General features: G+C 40.0%; 1 protein-coding gene across 1 annotated transcript; it reads right to left on the bottom strand.

The window, feature by feature from the left end:
- Positions 1–3,700: 3,700 nt before the first annotated feature.
- Positions 3,701–8,873, bottom strand: LOC111874408. Its single transcript, XM_023869900.2, has 2 exons — positions 8,701–8,873; positions 3,701–4,506 (listed from the first exon to the last, which is right to left on the bottom strand). Exons 1-2 carry the CDS (start codon positions 8,707–8,709, stop codon positions 3,910–3,912), a joined length of 606 nt encoding a protein of 201 aa, XP_023725668.1. The 5' UTR covers positions 8,710–8,873; the 3' UTR covers positions 3,701–3,909.
- Positions 8,874–24,382: the final 15,509 nt, after the last annotated feature.

The raw sequence follows: 24,382 nt of genomic DNA, 5'->3' as shown, positions 1-24,382 counted from the left end.
GGATTGGAAAATTATCAGACTAATGCTTACCTATACAGGCTTTACCATACATTTTGTTTAAACACATTTTAATCAGCCTAACTAGCTTCATGGTTACCCCAGATTTTATGAAAATATTTTAAAATGCTTCCTTCATAATTGAATTACAGGCTTTCTTGAAGCCTATGAATGGCTGATGTACTGTCTCAGTATACTCCCATTTTTCTCCAGAATCTGATGAATGCGAAAAATCATACATACATACGTTATATTCCGTAGATCCAAAGTAAGTCAGAATGACTGCAGGATGTGTGGAACAAGTCATACAAATACAAAAGCCATAAATACATACATCTGAGACACAAAAAAAATACACATATATAAGTCAATACTGTCAACTTATGCTATGAACATAACCTTTTAAAAGGACAAGTCGTTTTTAGACAGTAGGAATTCATCAACAGGGTAGAGTGAGTGTGTATCTGAGCATCGTTTCAGTGCTAATTTAAATTGTGCCTTTTCATTCATTAGACTTTTGAGACTAGATGGTAGAGTGTTGAAAATTTTAATGCCGGAATAATATGTGCTTTTCTGAAAACATGTCAGGTTAGCAACCAGTCTATGGAGATGGTGCTTGTTTCTCATGTTAACACTGTGTACATCCAAATTGGTCTGAAAACGTTCTTAGTTGTTTATAATGAAGCTTAATAATGAAAATATATATTCACATGGAAGACGTAAGATCTGTAATCTCTTAAATAGCTCTCTACAAAAATTTTGAGGTTTTACCCCCACCATGATTTTAACAATTTTCTTTCGTAATGTAAATACTTTTTGCTGTCAGATGGGTTACCCCAAAATATCATTCCATATTTCATTATAGAGTGAAAGTAAGCAAAATAAACTGATTTCAGTGTATCAATGTTGCTGACATGTAACAAAATTTTTACTGCATAACATGCCCCACTTAACTTCGGAACCAACTGGTTGATATGGTATTTCCAGTTTAAGTGGTTATCAAATTGTAAGCCAAGGAATTTTGTGTGTACTGACTCTTCTATTTCGTATTTATTGTTATATCCAATGCTTAATGGATATTGAGGTGTATTATTTGTTATAAAATTTATTATATTTGTTTTATCTAGATTCATGGCCAGTTTGTTAGCAGCAAACCATTTACACATGTGAGAGAGAACACTGTTCAATGACATACAGAAATCATCTAAATTCTTACTAGAAATTATTACACTAGTGTCACCAGCAAATATTATGGGCATTGATCAGGTATTTATTGTTGGGGAAGGACATTTATATAGATTATAAAAAGCAAAGGTCCTAAAATTGATCCAAGAATTAATTAAATAATTCTCCTGGAGAGTAAAGCGCGGCCGGAACGTAAGGCTGACAACCTTACCGCCATCTTTGAGCCGATTGTCTAGATAATGTGGGATCCTCAACGTCTCACAACCCTGTGGGCCTGCACGCCCTGGTACAGGGATAGCTTTACTTTTTACTTTACTTTTATAAGAACAGATGGTATCTGTTCAGTCTGATGTAATTTTCCTGACTCGTGTTTTATTATATTTCAGGTTGTTTTTATCTTATTATCTGATTTTGCTATAAACTGCCTTTTAGCCTCTTTTACTACTCTGCTTAAAAATTTTGCAATACTTATAATACTTCCTGTAATATATATATATATATATATATATATATATATGCTGCTTTTATGTTTGCAAGATATTTTAATTCCTTCTGTAATCCAGCCATTTTTTATTCTCCCTACACTTTTATTTTGAACTGGAAAACTAGCTTCAAAGATACTTAGAAAGATCTGTAGAAAAGAATTAAACTTATAGTTTGTATCCTTATTTTCAAAAACAGGTTTCCATGTTTCATTCTCTAATAGACGTTGAAAGTGAGCAATGGTTTCATTATTTATTCTGATCAGTAGTTGATCTGTTATGTCAAAACCCACACTGATGGTCCTCAATAATTTTATCTATATATGGACTTACCCTTGAGAGAAGGATATTGGGTAAAATTTTGTATGAAGTTGATAGGAGTGATATTCCACGTTAATAACTACAGTCAGTTTTATCGCCCTTCTTGTGAACTGGTACAATAATAGACTCCTTCCACTGATCTGGCGATTCTTCCTTATTCCAAATAGAATTAATAAGTTTATGGAGCATTCTTAATACAGCTAGGTAAGACTTTTTCAGAATTTAAATATCTGGGAACAACATTAACATGTAGAACTGAGGATTGTGAGAGTGGTCTATGATCTTCCTATGGATGCTAATCTATTAGCTTTACAAACCTTAAACATTAAATGACAGATACAATGCAGCCACTGTGAATTTTGCCTATCCTAATGCTCACCATTATAAACGACAGAACCCACAGTCTCCGGTCCTATGTGTTATCAGGCAACTTCATCTGTATTGTCAAGGTAAAGTACATATAGAACTTTACTCAATGTCTTTATCAAGCCATGCTATTCAATGATTTCAGGAATACTGAAATCTCCTAAAAATATAAAGTTATCCTTGTACATTGTGTATGGTGAATAGAGTAGTAGCTCCTCACATTCTTAAACTCAGCACTGGAGGTGAGATTTTTGCCACAGCAAGAGCCCCAGTATACACTGGATGACAAGTCTGTTAGGCCCCAGAGCTACTGGGGTTGTGATAGCACAGGGGTGATATTTTCAAATTTATTTTCGTCCATAACTGAAGCGAATACAGTTGGACATGTCAAGAAATAATAATGAATACATCATATTTCAAGGTCACATAAAATTTGCACCAATATCCCTGCTACAGCTGATCATCCAGCTTATAGACAGTCACTCTATTGACTGAAATATCCAGTCTCCACTGTGAAATCTCCTTCATCCCATTAAGTGAAAACGCTCAATCTCCAGTTTCATATTCAGTTGTCTGTTTATGCAGACTCCAAAACCACCCTTCACAATGTACAATACATAACTGATTCTGATAGCTACATTACCTCATCTCTTCCTCACTCCCTTCATTCCATATAGCAGATTTCCTCTTAACAACAGAAGTCTAGCCAGATGTCATGAGACAGTGGTGAGCACTCCTGTGTCATGTTTTGGAGGATTTGACTCCTGTCCTTGGGGGCTGAGTTTATTTACTAAATCTTCTATGGTTTTTCTTAGTACCATCAGTCAGCTGCTGGGATAGTATGTTAGAAATAGGCACAATTTACGATTGTACAATGACTCAGCATAGCCATACTGGTCCAAATTCCCTTCATGTATATTGTGCCAGAATACTTGCTAGCTCACTAATATTTCATGCAAGTGGAACTTTAAACAGGTGTGGAACACAGGAACTGGAGTAAAGGATGCGAGATTTGAAGATAGAAACACTGCAAGAAAATTGGTGATATTGGAGATACAATGATAAGCACATGTGTTACGGGTGAACAAAAAATGGGATTACTTTAATTTAATAAAAAAATAATATATGGAATACACAAGTGTTCAGGAGATCAATAATAAAGTGGAGAGGCTAAGTGAGAGAGTGAATTCAGGATAGGGCAGGCAAATGGTGAACACAACCACAAGTTAATTTCTCAGAGATGGATACATGCAAACGGAGGAGACTTTGGAAAGATCAGTGGATGATGATGAGATGGTGGTGATGTTGATGATGATGATGAAGGGTGCAAATAAATATAAAAACTGAAGTTGACGGCAGAGCACTTATTATATCATTTTTATATATTTTTTTGCTACAAAATATGACAAATCACATGCATTCACCATTCAAGTAATGTCATTCACATTATCATGGCCTGGGTCATCAATATCATGCCAATATATGAATATAGGATTATAGGAGAAAGAAAGAAAATGGTGCAGAATAGGTACACAATGGGATGCCATAAAGATTACTTTCAGAACATCTTTTCTGGCTTAATGTAGGGATAGGCATAAATGTTAGATCCATATGTGATGGGTACAGCAGTGTCATGGGAATAAGCGACAGCAGGCGAAACATAGGCAGGAGAAGGCTGAATGTAGCCGACATTCCTAACTGGTGAAGTAGTAAGAAGAGTAGCTGCAGGGTGGACAAAGCTCTTAAGCGGACCAACATATGCTGATGGTGCATAGCTTTTCAGCTCAATGTTCTTGAGTGGCTCAGCTGACACATATGTGGCAGCAGGAAGAACAGTTGATTTCAGCTGGATGGGCGATACAGGAACTACATGCTTGTATTCTTCAAATGGAGCCACTGGAACAACATGTTTGTACTCAGTGGATTTCAGCTCCACAGGCGCCATGTATGCAGTGGCAGGGACGACTTGTTTAACTTTGTCGCCTCTAAATTCATAGGGGTACAGGGATGGAACGCCACCAACAGCGTAACCCTGGTTCTGATGTATGCTGTAGGAGAAGCTATCACCAACCCGGTCAGACTTCACCACGGAGGATTCCACTGGGAGCACGGCAGCAGCACTTGCTGCCGCAACAAGGCTCAGAATGGTAGCAACCTGTAATAGTGCACCAGTTGTTTAGTAATCATATAACTTACTATTCCATGCCACAAGGTTCAGGACTGATTCAGAAACTGACTCTGGATACAGAGTCTTTTTGAGAAGTCAGAAACCGTTCATTTAACCAAAAAGTCCCCCAATTTTTTGGAAACCAAAGGCTCATTGCTATATGAAGACATCGGTGCAAAGGCATTGTACATATGTTTTCATAAACGATTGACCTTGACTATGTTACCATGGAAAGGGAATCGATTTTTGCTCGGTAGACCATGGCTGTTTGCTGAAAATCGAGTAATAATTATACCCGACTGACCGGAAAATGCAGATTCGACAAAGTCGACATTTTTACTTTGGGCCCTTATTGCGGGTTGTATTTAGAGAGATGTTCCCAGCAAGTTACCGGAATCTAACCACAATCGTTGCAGCCATTTTAGGAGAAAGTCGCCATTTTGTATGTTGGGGCAGATCTGAAGTCCCCTGGTTCTGAAGATGGAATGTTACATTCAACAGGCACCGACCTACAATGGATAAATTCTCAAGTATCGAACCGTTCGGATGCAAGTGAGAAGCTCACACGATCCCAGTGTTCGAGAGGGCGAAGACGGTTCATGCCTTAGACCGTGGGGCGACTGTGATCGCGTTTGGGAGAATATCGCTGCTCATGCTGAGAGGGTAAAAAGCTAAAGTTATCCCTGAGCTTAATTAATTAAGCACTACACCATGAAGAAGCATGGGGGTGGAGGTATACCTCCACAATTTTTTACGTCGGTATTAGATGGAGGTGAGTGGTCAGCTTCACTTCCGGGCCGCTTTACCCCCACAGAAAAGCCCCCCCCCCCCAGAGCCGATATGGACACTATGCAGAAAGGAAGAAATCTCTTGTCCTTCTCGGGAATTGAACTCCAGTTCCTCAGCCATCACGTAGCCCGTCACTAATACTGACTGAGCTACCACGGCAGTACATTGGGAGCAGGCTTACATATATTTTAAATTTTTTTCTTTGCGATTTTAAATACAGCAGTAACATTTGCGTGTATTCATTGCACAAGCCTATACAAACATTTTGCTGCAAAATTCACCCATAAAAGTTGTACCTCTGCTTAACTATTTAAGCACTACGCCATGAAGGCGTGTGGGGAAGTGGATGCATAAATCCATATTTTCTTGACCTCGGTACTAGCTGCAGTTGAGTGGTCAACTTCAGGCCCCGACCGCTTTACCCCCGGGGAAAGAGCCCCCGGTACCCATTGGACAGGAGGTTGGGTGGACCTCAGAGCTGGTCTGGACGACGTGAAGAAGCGAAAATTCTTGACCATACCGGAACTTGAACTCCGACCCCTCAGCCGTCCAGCCCGTAGCTAGTCGCTATACCGACTGAGCTATCCCGGCTCCTTCCAAACTCACCTATACTACAAATAAAAAATGCGTAGTCATAACGCGTTGTACCTTGTACGTCGTTAAATAGGCCATACACATCTCAAAATGTTTCAAACAAATTTTGGTGTTAGAGATGTATATGCTACAAGTTATGCTTCAGAATCTGTGTACGATGAGCCGTTTTTGTAAAATATGTCTGAAATTGATACGAGCTTATGATTTTAGTTGCAACAGGAAGATCCAAAATTACATTCCCTAGACAAATGTTTAGTCCGCACGTCCATTACGTTTCATCAGATCCCTTTGTATATTTCGGTTGAGGAAATATGACGTCTCGTTACTTTACGCATCGTGTGCAAAACTGCTCAAATTTGTAACTGCTCGTACAAGTGAAAGCCTTTATTACGATAAGAAATGCAAGGGCACTTCTTCCGAAATATCAATTTATAGAAATAATACTGTATTCTCCTTACGTTTATTATCTGTAAGAACTAATTTTGATGTGAAAATTACGAACTTCTGGGTTGTGATGCCGAGCAGTTTCGTAGATAGCAACAATGTTTTGAAGCAACTTTTGTCTCCAACTTTAGGAGTTAGATTATGGTACGATTTTGAAAATAATTCTCGTACATTTACTACAAACTAAGCGTAAAAAATTATTACAAAATTCACCGTATACAGTGTCTTTTGCTTTACATGGGAGACATCTCAAAACAGTAACTGCAAAAGAACTACAATTTTATTAGTTAAAACGGCAACTGTTGGAAAATTATAATAAGGGGAATTTGATTTGAATCTTTGCGTCAATACTGAAGTAGAGAAGCATAAATCTAACTGTTACATTTGTGTGCAATGTAGTATGCCATGCCTTTTTTACATTTATGAAGTTTAGGCGCATTTACACTATTTGCCGGAAATGCGATGACGCGGTCTGTGTAGTGACTGGCTAAGGGCTGGACGGCCGAGGGTTCGGAGTTCGAGTTCCTGTAGGCGCAAAATTTTCTATTCTCCACGTCGTCCAGACCGATTCTCGGGCCCAGTCAGCCTCCTATCCAATGGGCACCGGGGTCTCTTTTCTCGGGGACAAAGCGGCCTGGGAGCGAAGCTGGCCACTCGCCTCCAAATGGTGACTAAATAATAAAATATGTGGATCTACACATCCACTCACCCATACGCACATATTGTATAGTGCTTACTTAGTTAAACACAGGGACAATTTTATCTGTACTTAGGCCGCGCCTTAGCTCAAGCGGTTAATCGCTGGCATCCCACTGCGGCGGCCCGGGTTCGAACCCGGGTCTGGTCAAATGGGATTTGTGGTGGACAAAGTGGCGCTGTGGCAGGTTTTCTCCGAGTACTTCGGTTTTCCTTGCCAATCTTCATTCCACCAAATTATCCATCATCATAATCACCCGGGGCAGGCTACAATAGGCCAATCAGTGGCCGCCGTGCCGAGTGGACCCAGTTGGACTCCGCCCCTCACTAAGCAAATAAAAAAAAAAAACTATCTTTACCTGACAGTGTTTACCAGCAGAAACCCACTACCGGAGTTAAAATATTTTTTTTTTTAATATTTCCCCAACAGGTTAGAAGGCTTAAAATGTCAGGTTAAACTTGCTTACTCCAATTTAATTGATTTTTAGTCCCATAATAGTCGCAAAACGTTGGGATGCAGATACACTTTAATTTTAACAACATTATAAAATTTTCTTGCGCTAAATCAAGGCGAAATAAATGCGAAAACTTCCCCGTTATCGGTTGAAGAAGCTCTTAGGTACAGTACACATTTCAAGTAATAATAATAATAATTCTTAGTACTCAATGGCCGCACCATGGCTCAAGCGGTTAGTCGCTGGCTTCCCACCGCGGCGGCCCGGGTTCGATCCCGGGTCTGGTACTTCGGTTTCCCATACCAATCTTCATTCCATCAGTTGGTCCACAATCACCCTCACCTATCATCTGGGGCTGGTACAACAGACCAGAAGTGGCCGCAGTACAAGAGACTTAGTCCCACCCCACTAGCAATAAAAAAAAATTAGTACTCCGTGAATATTGCGGTGTATTGGCTATCACTTGTGGTTTTCATGCAGGAGATCCTGAATCGGTTTGGATTCCGGCTCAATCCGAAAACAGTCTGTTCTGATTGCGGATTTTGAATGGCCCGTACTGGAAACTGCTGGGATTTGGGATATTTGAGGTTCACACGGCTATGAAAATACATATTGTGGTATTCTCTGTTAGGAGACCGCATGGCCTAGCAGGTGGATACCAACGCTTCGGAGGAGCCAATGACTCCATCTTCGGGGAGAGAAACAAGAGAAATCTCTGGGATCCGTATAACTTATTAAACTGTAATGTAAATGATAAAGTCATTCCTGTGCTTAACTAATTAAGCATTACACCATGAAGGCGTATGGGGGAGTGGATGCATGGGTCCACATTTTCTTGACCTCGGTACTAGTCGGAGGTGAGTGGTTAGCTTCACGCACACCTGCAGTTTTACCCCCGGGAAAAGAGCCCCCGGTACCCATTGGATAGGAAGCTGGGTGGGCCCCAGAGCCGGACTGGACTACATGGAGAAAATTCTTAAACTCTACCGGGACTCGAACTCCGACTCGTCGGTCGTCCAGGCAGTAGCCAGTCGCTATCCTGGCTCCTATGAAACTGAAAGCCTCATTAAATAAAGTAAACAAACTGAATAGGTTTTAGAGAAATGACTGTGGTCCACGTGACGCTGTATTTGATTTGGCTGCGATAAATAAGGTAAACACAGAGAATCCTTGGTGGCGAAAAAAAAACAGGTCGCTAACTTACCACCTTCATGACGAATATAGGTGCGGACTGACGAAGCCGTAAGAGTTGGTGTGCACAGAAGAAGTTCTAATGTTGCTGTACGAAGAGTACGAGGGAATTCTTCAGCTTTTATACTTTTCCAAAGAATATTCTCATGATAATACCACTCCCTCTCCTGAAGCCCTCCTTGTAAAAACAACAGACACCACCTTACTTTTAACATGAGAGCCACGCCTGCCTTTACCGACCCTTGACTAGGTTACCAGAACAAATATGGCAGAACATTTTTCTGCTAGTTCGAAGGTAGACAATAATTTAAACGTTTAATGGTAAGGACATCTAAGTTTGGAACGGTTAGCGGCAGAGGGGAGGGAAGCTTGACGGTCCCATATATTGTCTATCTTCAGATTGAAGGTCATGGTAGTTGTCGCGTTCTTCTTCGCGTAATGCTGTTTCTAAGGTGGACTCCTTAGCAACAACGACCGCCGAGAGAGACAGAATACGGTACCGGTTTCTAAATAAAAAACTGTAAATTTGAAGACAATGTTTATCTCTTGGTACCGTCGCTGTGACTGTTGGACATGACATAAACGTCGTGCCCGTTTCGAGAGTGGTATTCAGTGAGAATTTCCAATCGGAACGAACGAGTAATGACTATCCCATAATTTCCTTTTCACTATTAAATTTTATCCGATATCTTTTATACGTAACCAGATATTTCGCTCTGTCTGTATGCAATAGTGGATATGTACTTCGTACTGGAACTGTTCTACAAAAGATTGAAAGTACTGGCTTTCATATGTGAAACGCAGCGTCTCCTGTTTATATATATTTCAAAGACCGATATTTCTTGCCAGAAACTTATAAAAGTACTTCCTGCGCGGCTGAGTGCCGAAGTTATTTTTTTTAAACATTGTTATAAATTCAAGGTTAATTAATTCTTTGTAGAGAACTGAAGTTTACGACGAAATTATGAAAAGAGCAAATTTTATGCATACTTCTTACTATTTGACTAAAATAATTCTCATTAATGCTATTACTGTTATTATTTTCATTATTATTACGTTTGCTTTCTGAAGCAGTAAAGAACAGGGGAGACAACACAGATATTTTTTTTTCAATTTTTGTATTTGTGTAGATTGGATACTGGAGTTTTAATTATCCTTCACTCAGCCTCATAGCCAATGATTACCGTAGGCGATTTCCCCAGGGGCAAAGCGGCCGAGGCGTGAAGCTAACCACACCCCCATCTCATGCCGAGGTCAAGAATGATGGAGCTACACCTCCACTGCCCCATAAGACTTCACGTCAAACTCCGTGGTTTTAGTCCGCAAGCGAACTATACCGACCGAGTGACCGCCGCTTGTCGGCCAAGTTAGTGCCAACTTTAGCGGATAGAGGGTGTCGTGTGGTCAGCGCAACAAATCCCCACGTTCTTTAATTTCGGTTTTCTAGACCGGAGCCGCTATTTCCTTGAAATAGCTTCTCAATTATCCCCACGAGGCTGAGTGGACCCCGTTCCAGACCCACTACAGACTTCATGGCATAGTGCTTAATTAATTAAGCACAGGGACAACTTTCCTTTCTTTTATCTTCTATTACTGTAAATCGTGGTTACGTATTTCGAAGGGAAATTGCAAGTGAAGAACTTCTTCTGGGATATAACACCTTGTAGTCCTTTGAGAGTTTCCAACGTTTCAAAGGAACATTTCGCCTCCGTCGTCAGGGTCGAAGAATAAACAAAGCAAGAAATTTTGTGAAATCAGGTGGTAAGTAGAGCATCTGTTTCTTGCCTGGCTTATTCTTCGACCCTGAAGACGGAGGCGACATGTTCCTTTGAAACGTTGTTGACTCTAAACGGATTACAAGGTGTTATATCCCAGAAGATATGATTCTTCTTAATCACCACTGTGAGGCCCTCAAAACCTACGAAATTACTAATGTTTGTAGAACAGAAAGGAACTTAAATATATTTAGAAGGAAAACAATTCAATTTGAGACCTAACTGGCATTGAAAGATTCAAGTTCTAAATTTTTTCCTGCAGCCCGTAGGGGCAAGACATTTGCGGAGAGGCTCACTTATCTAGAATTAGTTGTTTTTAAGTCAAACAATAAACAAATTATGCCAATCTCCTGTAACCTACCAACTCCATGGAGCTGAGCCCTTCTTGAAAAGCCGCCAGTTGCTCAGCTACTTAAAAATTTCCCAACATTTTATGGAACCAGAAGATTCATTATTGCGTTCACAAGAACCTTACACCGATCTCCCTCCTGAGGCAGATCAATCCAGTCCACACTACCTCACTCTCTCTCTCTGAGATCCATTTCAATGCCATTCTCCCATTTATGCCTATGTCTTCTTAGTGGTCTCTATCCTTCGGGCTTTCCCGCGAAAATCCTGTGTGCATTTCTTCTCTCCTCATGTGCGCTACATGCCCTACCAATCTCATGTTTCTTGATTTGATTATTCTAATTATACTTGGCGAAGAGTACAATTTATGGAGTTCTTCATTATGCAGTTCCTTCCAACCTCCTGTCACTGCATCACTCTTCAGTCCTCATAACCCTGTTCTCAAACACCCTCAGTTTGTGGTCCCCCCTTAATGCTAGAGACAAAGTTTCTTACCCACGCACTACCATGGGAAAAATTATATTTTTCCCGGCCTTTTAAAACGTAAGGTTAATCAGAACATTTAGAAACTGAAATCACCGAAATACATCCAAATTTACTGACGTCAGAGGAACAAATTTACTACCTTTAAATTGTATTAAAACATTAATCATGAAAAGAAACAGAGCTACATCTGACTGCGCACAATGAAAATAGGCTAATTTCTGTTTATTTCTCTAATACGAACTCGAAATCAAATCATACAAAAATTCACACCCCTTACAACGATCATCATGACAGTACCTACTCCTAAAATATTATTATAATGATTAAATCAAGAAAAGTGAGGGAAGAGATTTGTTGCAAGCACAGAGAAATAAGAAATTCGTACATTTTCATCGGTAAACGAGAAGGAAAGAGATCATTTGGGTGACCTAGTGTGGAATGTAGTGTACTATTAAAATCGACTTTCAGATAAATAGACTGTGTAAAAGCAGATCGGATTCAGCTGACTCAGGCTAGAATCTAGTGGTTTGGTCTTGAGAAAACAGTGACGAAATTTCGGATTCCATAAAAGGAGAGAATTTCTGATAATGTGTCGCCTTTTCGACTAGTACCTAACCTAACCTAATTTTTCACCCAACGAATTATTTATTCGTATAAAAAAATTGAGATGTCGCACAGATCTGACTGCTCATAGTAAGAATATAAATTTTCTAGAAATGGCAGTCCTGGATTTTGGCGCGACTGCAAGTTATGTATCAAGTACAAAATGAATGCCTATTGGAGGTTGAGTCTGTCTATGAGCATGTTTTATACCCGAAACTATCGTACACTACCAATTTCGCTGAGACTTTTTGTTGTAGGTTCTACATTAAACGTTGCTTGACGAATTTATGTAATATGCAGTTGCATGCGTGAAATACAGATTCTACTTTACGGGAAGATGAAATTGGATTATTTTCCTTTAAAAGCGCTCAAATTATTCGACTTTTTTTTTCAAACAGTGTACAATTCGATCCTGGTCTAGAAAACCGAGATTATCGGCAATGGGGATCCGCTGCGCTGACCACGCGACACCCTCTGCCCGCTAAAGTTGGCACTAACTTCGCCGACAAGCGGCGGTCGCTCGGTCGGCATTGTTCGCTTGCTGACTAAAACCACGAAGTTTTTTTGTGTGTACAATGTGATCACATTTATCTGTACGATAAAATGAGAGAAATCACGTATAAAATATAAATAATTCTTGATTTAAGAAATAATACATATTCTTTAACAAAATCAATCGAGAATTAAAGGCTCAAATTCCAGGCAACGGAGATTCCATAAAAATTTGAAGAAATTTTGTTCAAAAACAAATAAATCCGAAATAAAATGCCGCAATGGAAATATAAAGAGGCAACAACTTCAAATCATTGATGCATTACTTAACCTTGAGACGCCTCCATGTATAATACTCGAGCAATTAAACGAGAGAGATCACGTGATCGCACCACAATCCCCCTGCCTCTCTCACTTCGCTTCTCTCTATCGCCATCCCACTTTACTTCTATCACGGATAATCTCTGCCTAAATTTGTGACATAATACAATGCTGGCACTTGGAGGTGGTGGTCCGGTGATTTGACACGGTGGTGGCCACAGCAGACATCCTACCATCACTGCAGCACCTCACACGCGAAAGGAACGGAGGCTCTTACTTCTTTCCAGAACTTCACTTTTTATATCCCCTTATCAGTAATAACGTGGCAAAAGTGCAAATCTTATAAAGCTACACTAGCGCCACTTAATTTAGGATCCTGAAATGGGGCTGCAAGTGGCAGCGCAGTCTAAGGCAGGAACTGTCTTCGCCCTCTCGAACATCGGGGTTGTGGGTTCGAATCCCACGCGAGACACGTATGTTTGTGTGCGTTTATTCTGTTTGTGTCGTTCTGTAAGCAGGTATCGGCCTTGCGACGGGCTGATCCACCGTCCAAGGAGTCCGATGGACTGTGTGAAGGGCTATGAAACTGAAAAGTTGCCTGGACCCAACAAAGGGCTATAGAGCCGCTAATAGGTGAATGAATGACTAAATCAATCAACCAATCAACGAAGGATTTATGTCAAATGATCTTAGAAAAATATGTAACTGAATTAATTCCGCAAAGTATAAAATAGCAACATGTCGATCGTGCGAAAATTTTCGTTCACTTTTATTTTAGTGACGATAGCTAACAAAGTACTGGAACTAGATATGTAAAATTTGGTATTGAGTTAGATACCAACATATTAGGCACAAAATTCACTTCGTAAGTCAACAATTACAAATATGGCGACTGTGCGAATTTTTGAGTTTATATCCGAAAAGTTTAAGTTTACGTAAGTGCTTCACAAAAATAAAGAACAATAACAACAATAGGCCTATATGTAGTGTTCGAAATTTATAAAAAAAAAAGCTGATCTTATAAGTCTTGCTCAGTTCGCCTTGTTTGTTTATTCACTGATTTCGTCTGTAAAAAAAAAAAAACACAGTAGAAAAGGTCAATCGCGAGATTTGAACCCCATATATCAAGTATGTCGGCTCACGTTACCATCACACCGAACGATAACAATACTTCAATACAATTAGCTATAACGAAATGTACGTTACATGCAGTTGGTACCAACTGGAACACACTGACTGCAAACGTGACAAACCACCGCATACTGAAACTACCCACTCATTTCCAACACCAGTATGTAATTAAGATGTTCATTTCCTTTCTTTCTTTAATTTTTATATCCTTCTTACTTTCTACCATTCTTTTCTCTGTACTTTGTTTTCTTTTTACTTCTTTCATCCCTGCCCCTCCGAATGTAAGCCCTCCAGTCTCCAGGCGTATGGGGAAGTGGATGTACAGATCCATATTTTCTTGTCCTTGGCACTAACTAGAAGTGAGTGGTCAGCTTCACGTCCCGGCCGCTTTACCCCCAGGTATTTTTTTAATGCTAGTGGGTTGGGACTAAGTCCCTTGTACTGCGGCCACTTCTGGTCTATTGTACCAGCCACAGATGATAGGTGAGGGTGATTGTGGAGCAATTGGTGGAATGAAAATTGGCAGGAGAAACCGAAGCACTCGGAGGAAACCTACCGCAGCGCCGCTTTGTCCACCACATATCCCACTTGACCAGACACGGGATCGAACCGGGGCCGCCGCGGTGGGAAGCCAGCGACTAAGCGCTTCAGCTATGGCGCGGCCTACTACCATGGAAAGAGCCCCTGATACCCATTTGATGAGAGGTTGAATGGACCCCAGAGCCGGTCTCTATGACGTGGAGAAAAAATTATTGACCCTATCGGGACTCGAATTCCGACCCGTCGGTCGTCCAGTCCGTAGCCAGTCGCTATATTGACTGCGCTATCCTCGTCTGCCAGTCCATGCGAACATTCGTCTGTCCTTCACTACCTTCTTAGCGTCTTTGTGTGGTTGTTTAATTGTGTCTGCCTGTGTTTGAGGCCTTAGAATTTTCCGTTAGTTAATCATCTGAAGGAACTGGAACGAAATAAGAAACATCTAAACCAAGTGATTCTGTTCGGGCAACTTGTCCATACCCTTCCATCCAGAAGGGCTGTGTGCTTTCGCAATAAATGTAATCAAAGAAGTAATTTTGAAAGATTCGTTCCAAAATAGCCTGTTGCTGAGCTCTAAAAAGAAAGAAAGAGCACGTATATTTTGGCTGTCGGGTATCCAGAATTTCCATTTTTGGCGCAACTTGAAACTTTCATCACGCCGCGTTTAGCTTGGCCACTTTTGGCAGGAAGAGAACTAAAATTGTAGCATAAGGGCACAAAGGTACCAAAATTATAAGAGAGCTGAACTAGGAACTTTATATAAAATTCCAGTGAATCTGGAAAAGAGTCTGACTGCATTTAGTGTGAGAGGCTCTATCTGTTAATATCCACGTAAGAGTTAAGTGGTCCGACTTTTTTTAATATTAAAAGTATGGCAGTCTACACAACAATATTCTGTATTTAAAACAAAGTAGACACTATCGTATCAACATTTGTCTTTATTGAGAAATGTTGCTACGATAGTGTCTACTTTGTTTTGTATACAGAATATTGTTGTGTAGACTGGATACTATCGTATACATTTTATGTAGCTTGTTTATGACACGCAACAGGATTATTAATATTTATGCGTTTATATTTTTTATATGTCTATAATCTTTGCTTTACAATATGGACATTTTGATATTTTTTTTTATTTTACCTAATGAGGAATCGGGACAGCACATTCGGTATAAAGATTAGCTATGGACTGAACGACCGGGGGGTCGGAATTCGAGTCCCGGTAGGGTAAAGAATTTTCTCTTCTCCACGTCGTCCAGACCGACTCTGGTGTCCACTTAACTTCCTATTCAATGGGTACCGGTGGATCTTTCGCCCGGGGTAAAGCGGCTGGGGCGTGAAGCTGACCACTCACCTCCAGGTAGTGCCGAGGTCAAGAAAACGTGGATATATACATCCACTCCCCTCTACGCCTTCATGGCGTAGTGGTCAATTAGTTAAGCACAGGGACAACTTTATATTTTTAGCTGTATTCCACCTGATGACCGTTTTCACTGTCGAAATACTTAGCATGAGATTAGGGATAGAAACCAAGAACGGTTCTTAATACAAGTTTATGTGACGGTTAATCTCAGACCTTGGATCCGTAACTTTAACCTAATCAAGGTCAAATACGTGCCCTGTTCCGAACAGTTCCACAAGGCTTTTCGTTTTTCTGAAGACAAGTGAAGCAGCAGCCACGTGCGGTGGACGAAATGAACAAGAGAACCTGACGCGCCGGACTCAGGCGGCAACCCCTTCTACACTAGTGAGAAGCGTGTTGAGTGTGAGATCTGAGCAGTCGAAAGGCGAAATCCAGACCTTCAGACAAGGTCGGCCGATAAGTAACGGTGATCACATAGCTTGGTGGCTGAGCTGGCACTATCGTAGTCTTGTGGTAAACAAAAAGTTTCGGGTAGAAGCACGGCGTTATACTCCGCCGCTCTGGGAACTTCGAACCCTACAGGAGAAATACAGATTAGTTCCCTTTTGCAGAATATTGCCCATTGAAGGCTTTCTTGGATAATAAAAATTTATAGCCCATCGATAATACTCAGATTATCTCATGCGGTAGCGTACTATTCCCTTGCCTAGATGGTCATAAGATCGAATGCTAACAGAAAATGATTCCTATCGCTTGTAATTGTAAGCACATTCAGTGGCTCTTCCAGCACATTCAGGGCCCAGACCTCTTCTTCAGTTTCGTAATTATTTTTCACAGGTGGTAGGACTCCTTGGACGAGTGATCAGCCCGACGCAAGGCCGCTACCTACACACAGGACAATAAAAACATAGAATAAATGCATACACACACCAAACGTCCATGCCTTAAGTGGGATTCGTACCCACAATCCCAGCGTCCAAAGGAGCGAAGACAGTTCATGCCTTAGACAGCGTGGTTACTGTGACCGGCTATTCTGAACACATAACATTTTATTATTGCTATTATTGTTGGGAATAACTTATTATTGAAATACAGAATTTGTTTGCATTAAATCTTTCGGTCTAACTATTTCCATGCAGCAGAGACCTCTTCGAGACACCAAGAATATGCCCAGCTACTCAAAAATTTTTCAAAATTTTGTAGAACCCGAAGATTTATTGCCTGCTCAAAGGAGCTCGCTACTGGACATATCCGTCAGCCGGTATAGTGACTGGATAATGGCTGAACGGCCGAGGGGTCGAATTTCGAGCCCCGATGGGGGTCAAGATTCTTTCATCTCCAAGTCGTCCACACAGGTTTTGGGGCCAACCCAGTCTCCTATCCATAGGATTTAGGGGGTTCTTTCCGCGAGGGTAATGAGGCTAAAGCGTGGAGTTAACCACTCACCTCCAGCTAGTGCCGAGATCAAGAGTACGTGGATCTATATATCCGCTCCTCCATCATTCTTCGTGGCGTAGTGCTCGATTAGTTCAGCATAGGGGAACATTGACTTCACATTTTTACATACTGGTCCTATTCTGGGTCAAATGACCACAGTCCACAACCTCCATTTTCACGTCTTTAAGATCCATTAATATTATTCCTTGTATGCCAAGGTCTAAAAAGCGGTCTCGCCCCTTCTACTCTTCCAGCCAGAACGCTGCAAGAATTATCTTATCTCAACTGCGTTGTACAATATTCAGTTGTATGATCATTAGGGACAGGATATGCCCTAATAATCCCTTAAATATGTATGCATTTATGCATGAAAACTTCCGAAATATGCAGTAGAATATGCACATAAAAATTTATACCAAATATTAAAAATGATTTTACATTTTTTAAGAACAACAAATCAATATTTAAGTTCATTTTATGTAATCACTGAATGATTCGCTTGCAATAAAAAGCTATACTTAAATACAAATCATGCAACAAAGTCAATATATTTCATTACAATTTAAAAAAACCGATGGCACTCACATTTAGCTCTCCGAACTTTCAACTTCTCTTGTGTTGCAGTTCACAAATACTAAATGTTTTAGGTTTTCCATAGTTAGTCGCCTCCTATTGTCTCGTAAGATGTCCTTATAGCGGGAAAAACTTCTTTCCACCTCAAAGGAACTTAGGGGCGCATGTACAAAAGCCGCTATTTGCTCCACTGTTAGTGATTTTTTACTTGGCAGTTCAGTACGTTTACCGGCTAAAATTTCTTCAATTTCACAAATTTGTTCATATCTTGAATTTTTTTTAAGAATGCTGTGTACTTTTTCCTTTACTACTTCACCAAATCTTCCAGGAACCGAATTCAATTTGGAAACAGTGGTTTTGAACACACTTAACGACTGATACAAAGTAGTATCGCTATTGCTTGCCTCCAGTGAGAAAATGGCGGATGGAAGATGAGAGAAGTGAGCAGATATATAGGAGAGATTAGTTTCTAGTTCTGCGCTTTTTAGTACATCTTGGGCAATTTGAATTGATGCTGCACTTTTGGGATCAAATGTATTCACGACATTCCGGTTCCTAAATGTTCGGTATAATAACTCGCTGCACACAGCCACGTGCCCCAGCGCGTTAAAATTGGTTCTGGCGGAAGTGGAGCGCTCGGTGCTACTGTTTTAAAGGCTTCTTTTCTGTATGGCGCTTTAAGAAATACCTTCGTCACAGAAGACACCAACTTGTCAATAAGCGGAAAATTTGCACGAATTGTTTCTGCAACACGGTGCAACCCATGGACAAGGCAAGTCAAATGTGTCATATTTGGAAATATAACATTAAGAGCAGTACCGGCTTTCATCATATAACTTGCGGCATCAGTCAAAAAGAGCAATACCCTCTTATACTGAAAGCCATTCGGCGATAGTAAATTCATGGAATTGAAAAAATTTGGAAACTGCGGAGCTATTTGTGGTTTCAAATTGCTCTACCGCAAGAAGATATGGGGTAGATTGTTCATTCTTATTAAGGGATCCAACTATACAATTTGCAATAAACCGTCCCTCACAATCTTGTGTTTCATCGATTGATAGCCACACAAAATTATCTTGAATCTTATCTCCAATGCTTTGAATTGTAAGATCGTAACACTGTTTCACGTAATTTTTGGGCACAGTAGAGATATCCGGCACTTTGACTGTGTATACTTCTCTATGAAGTTTCTCAGAGTGGGATTGGTTAGTTTCCACAGCGGAAGATCTGCCGCTAAAAAGGCTTCGCATAAATCAAAGGAAAACTGTGAAAAACTATTATTAGAAAATTCACTAGGCAATTTTTAAACAGGAGCACATTTCGTGGATTTAATTTTAATATTCTCTTTGTGTATACACGTATTAGTGTTCAAATGCTGAAGCACTTGAAAGTGTTTTTCACAACCAACTGTTTTCTCACACGCTCGGCAATAAAGAATTCGTTATCCGTACTTAACATCTCTCCTTCGAACTCCCGCTGATACAGCTTTAATTTAGTTTTCGGACTTACTTTCACTTGCGGCATGACTACAGAAAGCTAAACAAACTTAACTACAGACCAGTCACCACTAATGTGAATGGCCCCCAGCTTCAAATGAAGAAGCGTAACGAACCTCATGGAGACTTCGGAAATAAATAAGTGAAGTCCCTTGTCGGTTGAATAGTATTACGTTGATAGCGGCTGCATGTGAACGCTTCCGACTAATCCCTTCGCGGCCACTTTGATGGCACGCGGATGAGGCAACTTACGAGTAGAGGGATCGGGGAAGTCCCGTCCTGGGCATTGCATCAGAATCATGAATCATGATGCAATGTGNAAGCCGAAGTGAGCCGATGTTAGCCGAGTCCTAGCATCCTGGTCGCTAGGCAACGCGAGTCAACAGCGATGACGTCACCAAGTGAACTGCGTTTTGCTAGGCAGCACGGGTAAACTGGATTGCGAGAGACGACGGTGGTAACAGCGGTTACTACCGCTAACGTTACTAGCAACACAGCGCCAGGCAACAAGGGTGCCTATTACGTGGCCGTTTTCCGTATTGTCCGATCGAGGCTACATGAGGAGCAGCGAAGGCTATTCACAGTTAGTCCTGGAGCTATCTCCGAGTCAGTCCTCGAGCTACCTCCGAGTTAGTTCCGAGTTAGCCAGCAACCAGTCAGTTGTATTCTGGCATTTGGAGTGTACTAATTGTGATACTGCAGATAGCAGTAATCGTAAATCTGTAATTTTGGGTGATTGTAAGTGCGAATGTGAAATAAAATTCGCTATATAAAATACGGCGCGAAGTTATTTGTCGCGATATACGCCCAATACGCGACAATATATCCAAACGAGCATACTTTCTGGTTGCAAGAAAGAAATATGCATTTGCATTAAAATCCGGTCCCTAATGATCATTGCAAACGATGAACTGAGAAAGAACAGTAAGAAGGTGGTCGTAACCTGTTTTCGTGTAGAATTAGTATCCCGGCATATCCTTAGTTGAAAAACAAGGCAAGTTTGAATGAGCTCTGGTGGCCTCCGGGGCTGTCTATTCGAGATATATATTTTCTTAATATATATCTCAATCGAGATATTTCACGTGTTAGTGACTAGACAGAGAGATTTGACGAATAATTAGATTTATTGAACAGTTATAACTTAAAACTACAAATAGCTATAAATTCTTCAATAATTTACACTCTAAGATAATTACAACTACATCATGCATAAGCTCTTATGTTTGTTCACTATTCGTTGCTACGAAGCGGCTTCTAACAATGTAACTCAACATTTCGATTCATATCTCCAAAGTCAACAGGAGAGATGGTGTCTCGGTAGATACTCGAACCACTATATCAGCCTGGTAGGTGATCAGCATCACGAACTGGACAGAATCTACTAACATAGTTCAGAAAATCTCGTCCTACACAATGATCCCACGAAGCTACTGGATGTAAAATCCGTGTCCTAAGTCAATATTTTTTTAATATTTATAACTGTATTTAACCCCTTGAAGCATGGCATTCAGCTAAATATGTTGATTTTTAAAAATTAATTTCTTACCGCACAGAAAATACACTGGGTTACCATTGCAAATACCTGTAGGTTAATGCTGCTTGGGGAATTAATAACCATTCTTTTTGATGATTTTATGAAATATATAATACAATTTATAGGCAGACTGTAGAGTTCTGGCTGTTGAAGAAGTTGGTGCTAACAAGACAACCGAAATAATCAAATAAATTTGTGGCATCGGATGTCTGTAAAGCCTTGGACGTTTGTTATTTTCCTCCAATGATCTTAGCTCATTGTACACACTAAATCTTTATCAGGGGCGTATACTTTGAATGTGGAGGGGGAATTTACTGTAGAGCAAGATCAAGATTGAGGTTGAACAAATCGAATCGGAACGTGGAGGCTGACATGCTCCATTGTAATCGGTCTCAAGCACAAGGCTGACCGGCGAGACGGACATAGACCTCGCCTTCATTGTCACCACCAGGTGTTTCTCAACAGACTATACTCTGATAGACTTGAAAGAATTCTGACGATGGTGTATACTGTACTTCTTTTGGCTTATTTTGGACTTCATCCATCGTCTGTTATGTAAAAGACAAAAGACCACAACGTTTCGGAGACTGGATCTGTCTCCGTCTTCATGTGGGAAGGGAAGGATGAACCTACTCAGTTGAGCCCGTTAGAAAGAGCTAGTCTCAATCACTGGACCCATTGATGGACTGGACCAGACAATGGATGAAGTCCAAAACAAGCAAAAAAGAAGTATAGACTATATTCTGTTAGACAAAAAATTAAATAGTTCCAGCTAGAAAATTAAAGTTGTGATGTTTTAGGTTCTTATACATCGTCTAGTGTACGAAGATTACTATCTTCTGGGATAGTACGCCGTGTAGCCTGGTAGAAGTAGACTGATGTTTAGGAGGAAAATGTTACTACCTTCTTCAGCGTAGATTAATATCTTCTGCGCTGAAAAAGGAGGCAGTAGGTTTCTCCGAAACGTGAATCCAGTTTCGATGGGTGACACAATTGCTTAGAGGACACTGTCACCTAGGGTGACCAACTCTCCCGTATTTCCCGGGATCTCCCGTATTAGAGCTAATGTTTTTTTGGATCCTCCCGGCTCCCGTATTGAACTTCTATTTCTCCCGTATATTTCATTAACAATCAAGATCGCAAAATTTAAATTATATATTATTCCCGCCAAATACATTCCGATATAAAATGTCATTATTATCGACAGTTTAGACCTAGAGGTACTCATTGATAAATATCGAAAAATTACCTATAAGAATCGATAGAAAGTTTAGCATATACTAATCGATAGCGGAATATCCGTTTCCGGATTGTAATATATTCTGTTCTTGCTTCTTGCCGTGTTCATCCTCGTGCTTTTAAATAATTACCAAATTGAATCCATTTTCATAATGAGTAGTGACAGTGAAAGTGAAAGCAACAATGCAAAAACTCCATCTAAGAAGAAAACTAAATACTTGTGTGTTTACTTGAGAAAATGGGAAGAACAATATTTGTGGTTAAAGTCCGTGCCCTCCAACATTTACAGAGCTTATTGTATACTCTGTAAACGTGAGTTCAGCATCGCTCACGGGGGTAATACGACTGCAGACAACATTCTTGCACAGAAGGGCATAAACGAAAGGAAAGGGGCGTGAAGACCTTTTCAAATTTACACCTCTTTTTCGGGAACAGCAGCAAAGACTTCAAAAACGTTGCAGGTGAGCTAGCATTGGTTTTCCATACTGTAAAACACAACGTCGGCTACAGAAGTATGGATTGCGCAAATAAGTTATCGAAGGATATTTTCCATGACTCTAACTTGGCTAAGAAGATGTCCTGTGGCCGAACAAAGGCAGAGGCTATTGTGAAAAATGTTCTAGCGTCAAGAAGTGTGCAAGACTTCATCGATGTATTGAAGGATCCAGCAATATCAAGAAACTTTTTCTCTATTGCAACTGATGCCTCCAACCACAAAAAACAGAAAGATATTCCCGCTGGTTGTGAGGTATTTTGACCCTCTTAGTGATGTTAAAAATAGGCTCCTGGACTTCATTGAACAAGCTGATGAAACAGCTAATGCTACCCATAATTTGATCAAGTCTTCACTTGATACACACAAGTTAGATATAAAAAATCTAACTTCATATTGTGCAGATAATGCAAATGTGAATTATGGGAAGCATAATTCTGTGTTCAAACTACTACAAGAAGATAACAAAAATGTGCTTAAAGCAAACTGCTCAAATCATATATTGCATAATGCCACAAAACACGCATCTCATGGATTAGATGTGGATATTGAAATGATCATCTTAAAAATATATAGACACTTTTCGGTACCAGCAAAAAGAAGAGAAGAGTTGAAGTAATTCTTTGATCTTGTTGATGCCGAGTGGTTGGAGATTGTTTGTCATGTGCCCACTCATTGGCTTTCCCTAACATAAGCTGTGGACAGATTAATACAAAACTGGTTACCTATTAAGAGTTATTTCAAAAGTGTTAATGACTGTCCAAAAATATTAAAAAAAAACATTTCAGTGATAATGATCCAGAAAAGGGGTGTGTTATTGAGCATATCTTATTTTTTTTTTCCAACATTGGTGCTGTACTTGTTCAATCTGCCAAAATTCTTGAAACTGCTAATCTTAGCATCATGGAATGCTACAGTGTAACGCAATGTATAGGCAATAAAATTAAGCAGAGGATAGGGGACAGGTTTTGTAGTACTACCAAGGAAAAAATTTTAAACTGTTTGAATCCACCCCTGCAGAAATGTGCTAGAGATGATTTTGTTAATTTCTACTGTTGCTTGCACAAGTACATTTCTAAGAATTTTGAGTTATCAAATGCAAATCCTGTCCATTGTCTTTTGCCATTAAATTTAAACACTGAACTTTCTTTCAGACATTTTCAAACCATTGTAAAAGAATTTAATCTTGATTTTGTAAATGAGGACAGCCTGTATGAAGAGTTTTATAGCGCAAAAAGTGTTCTGAATGTGGTAAAAACAGGACGTATAGAACAAAGTTGGGTCAATATTTTCAGTGATTTAAGAAACAAACAAATTGATGTGCCAAACCTTATTAAGATCTTAGGCTTTGTTTTAAGAATCCCAGGCTCAAATGCCCATACAGAAAGAATTTTTTGAACTGATGAGCAATAAATGGACTGATCAGAGAAATCAAAGCAGCTTAAAACTAATTAAGTCAGAGCTAACGGTAGTAATTAATTATGACTATAGTTGTAAAGAGTTTTTTAAATTTGCACAAGAAGATAGAAAAATGCTTCGTTCTGCAGCATCAGTGGACAAATACATATAGGTTAGGACTAAGAAACATGCAAATTTGTAAAATTTATTCTATATTGTGACCTGTATATTATATACAATGTAAATTAATTGTTTCGTTTAATATTATCCATTCCATGAACGTTTGATGGACTGACGCCGCGAAGCTAAAAATGCGCAAAATTTGTCGTGACTAAATCTCCCTTAAATTCATAACCGAAAGTTGGTCACCCTACTGTCACCTGAAAGGACACCTCAAATTGGGACTGACAAACAGTCTCATATGCGAAAGGTGTCCAGAAAAATGTATCAGTCTCACACATCCTACTGA

This window comes from Cryptotermes secundus, unplaced genomic scaffold (genome assembly GCF_002891405.2).
Source record: "Cryptotermes secundus unplaced genomic scaffold, Csec_1.0 scaffold251, whole genome shotgun sequence".
In the NCBI taxonomy this organism is placed as follows: Eukaryota; Metazoa; Arthropoda; class Insecta; order Blattodea; family Kalotermitidae; genus Cryptotermes; species Cryptotermes secundus.
Note: the sequence above shows the minus strand (reverse complement) of the source record. Positions and strands in the feature narration are given on the sequence as shown.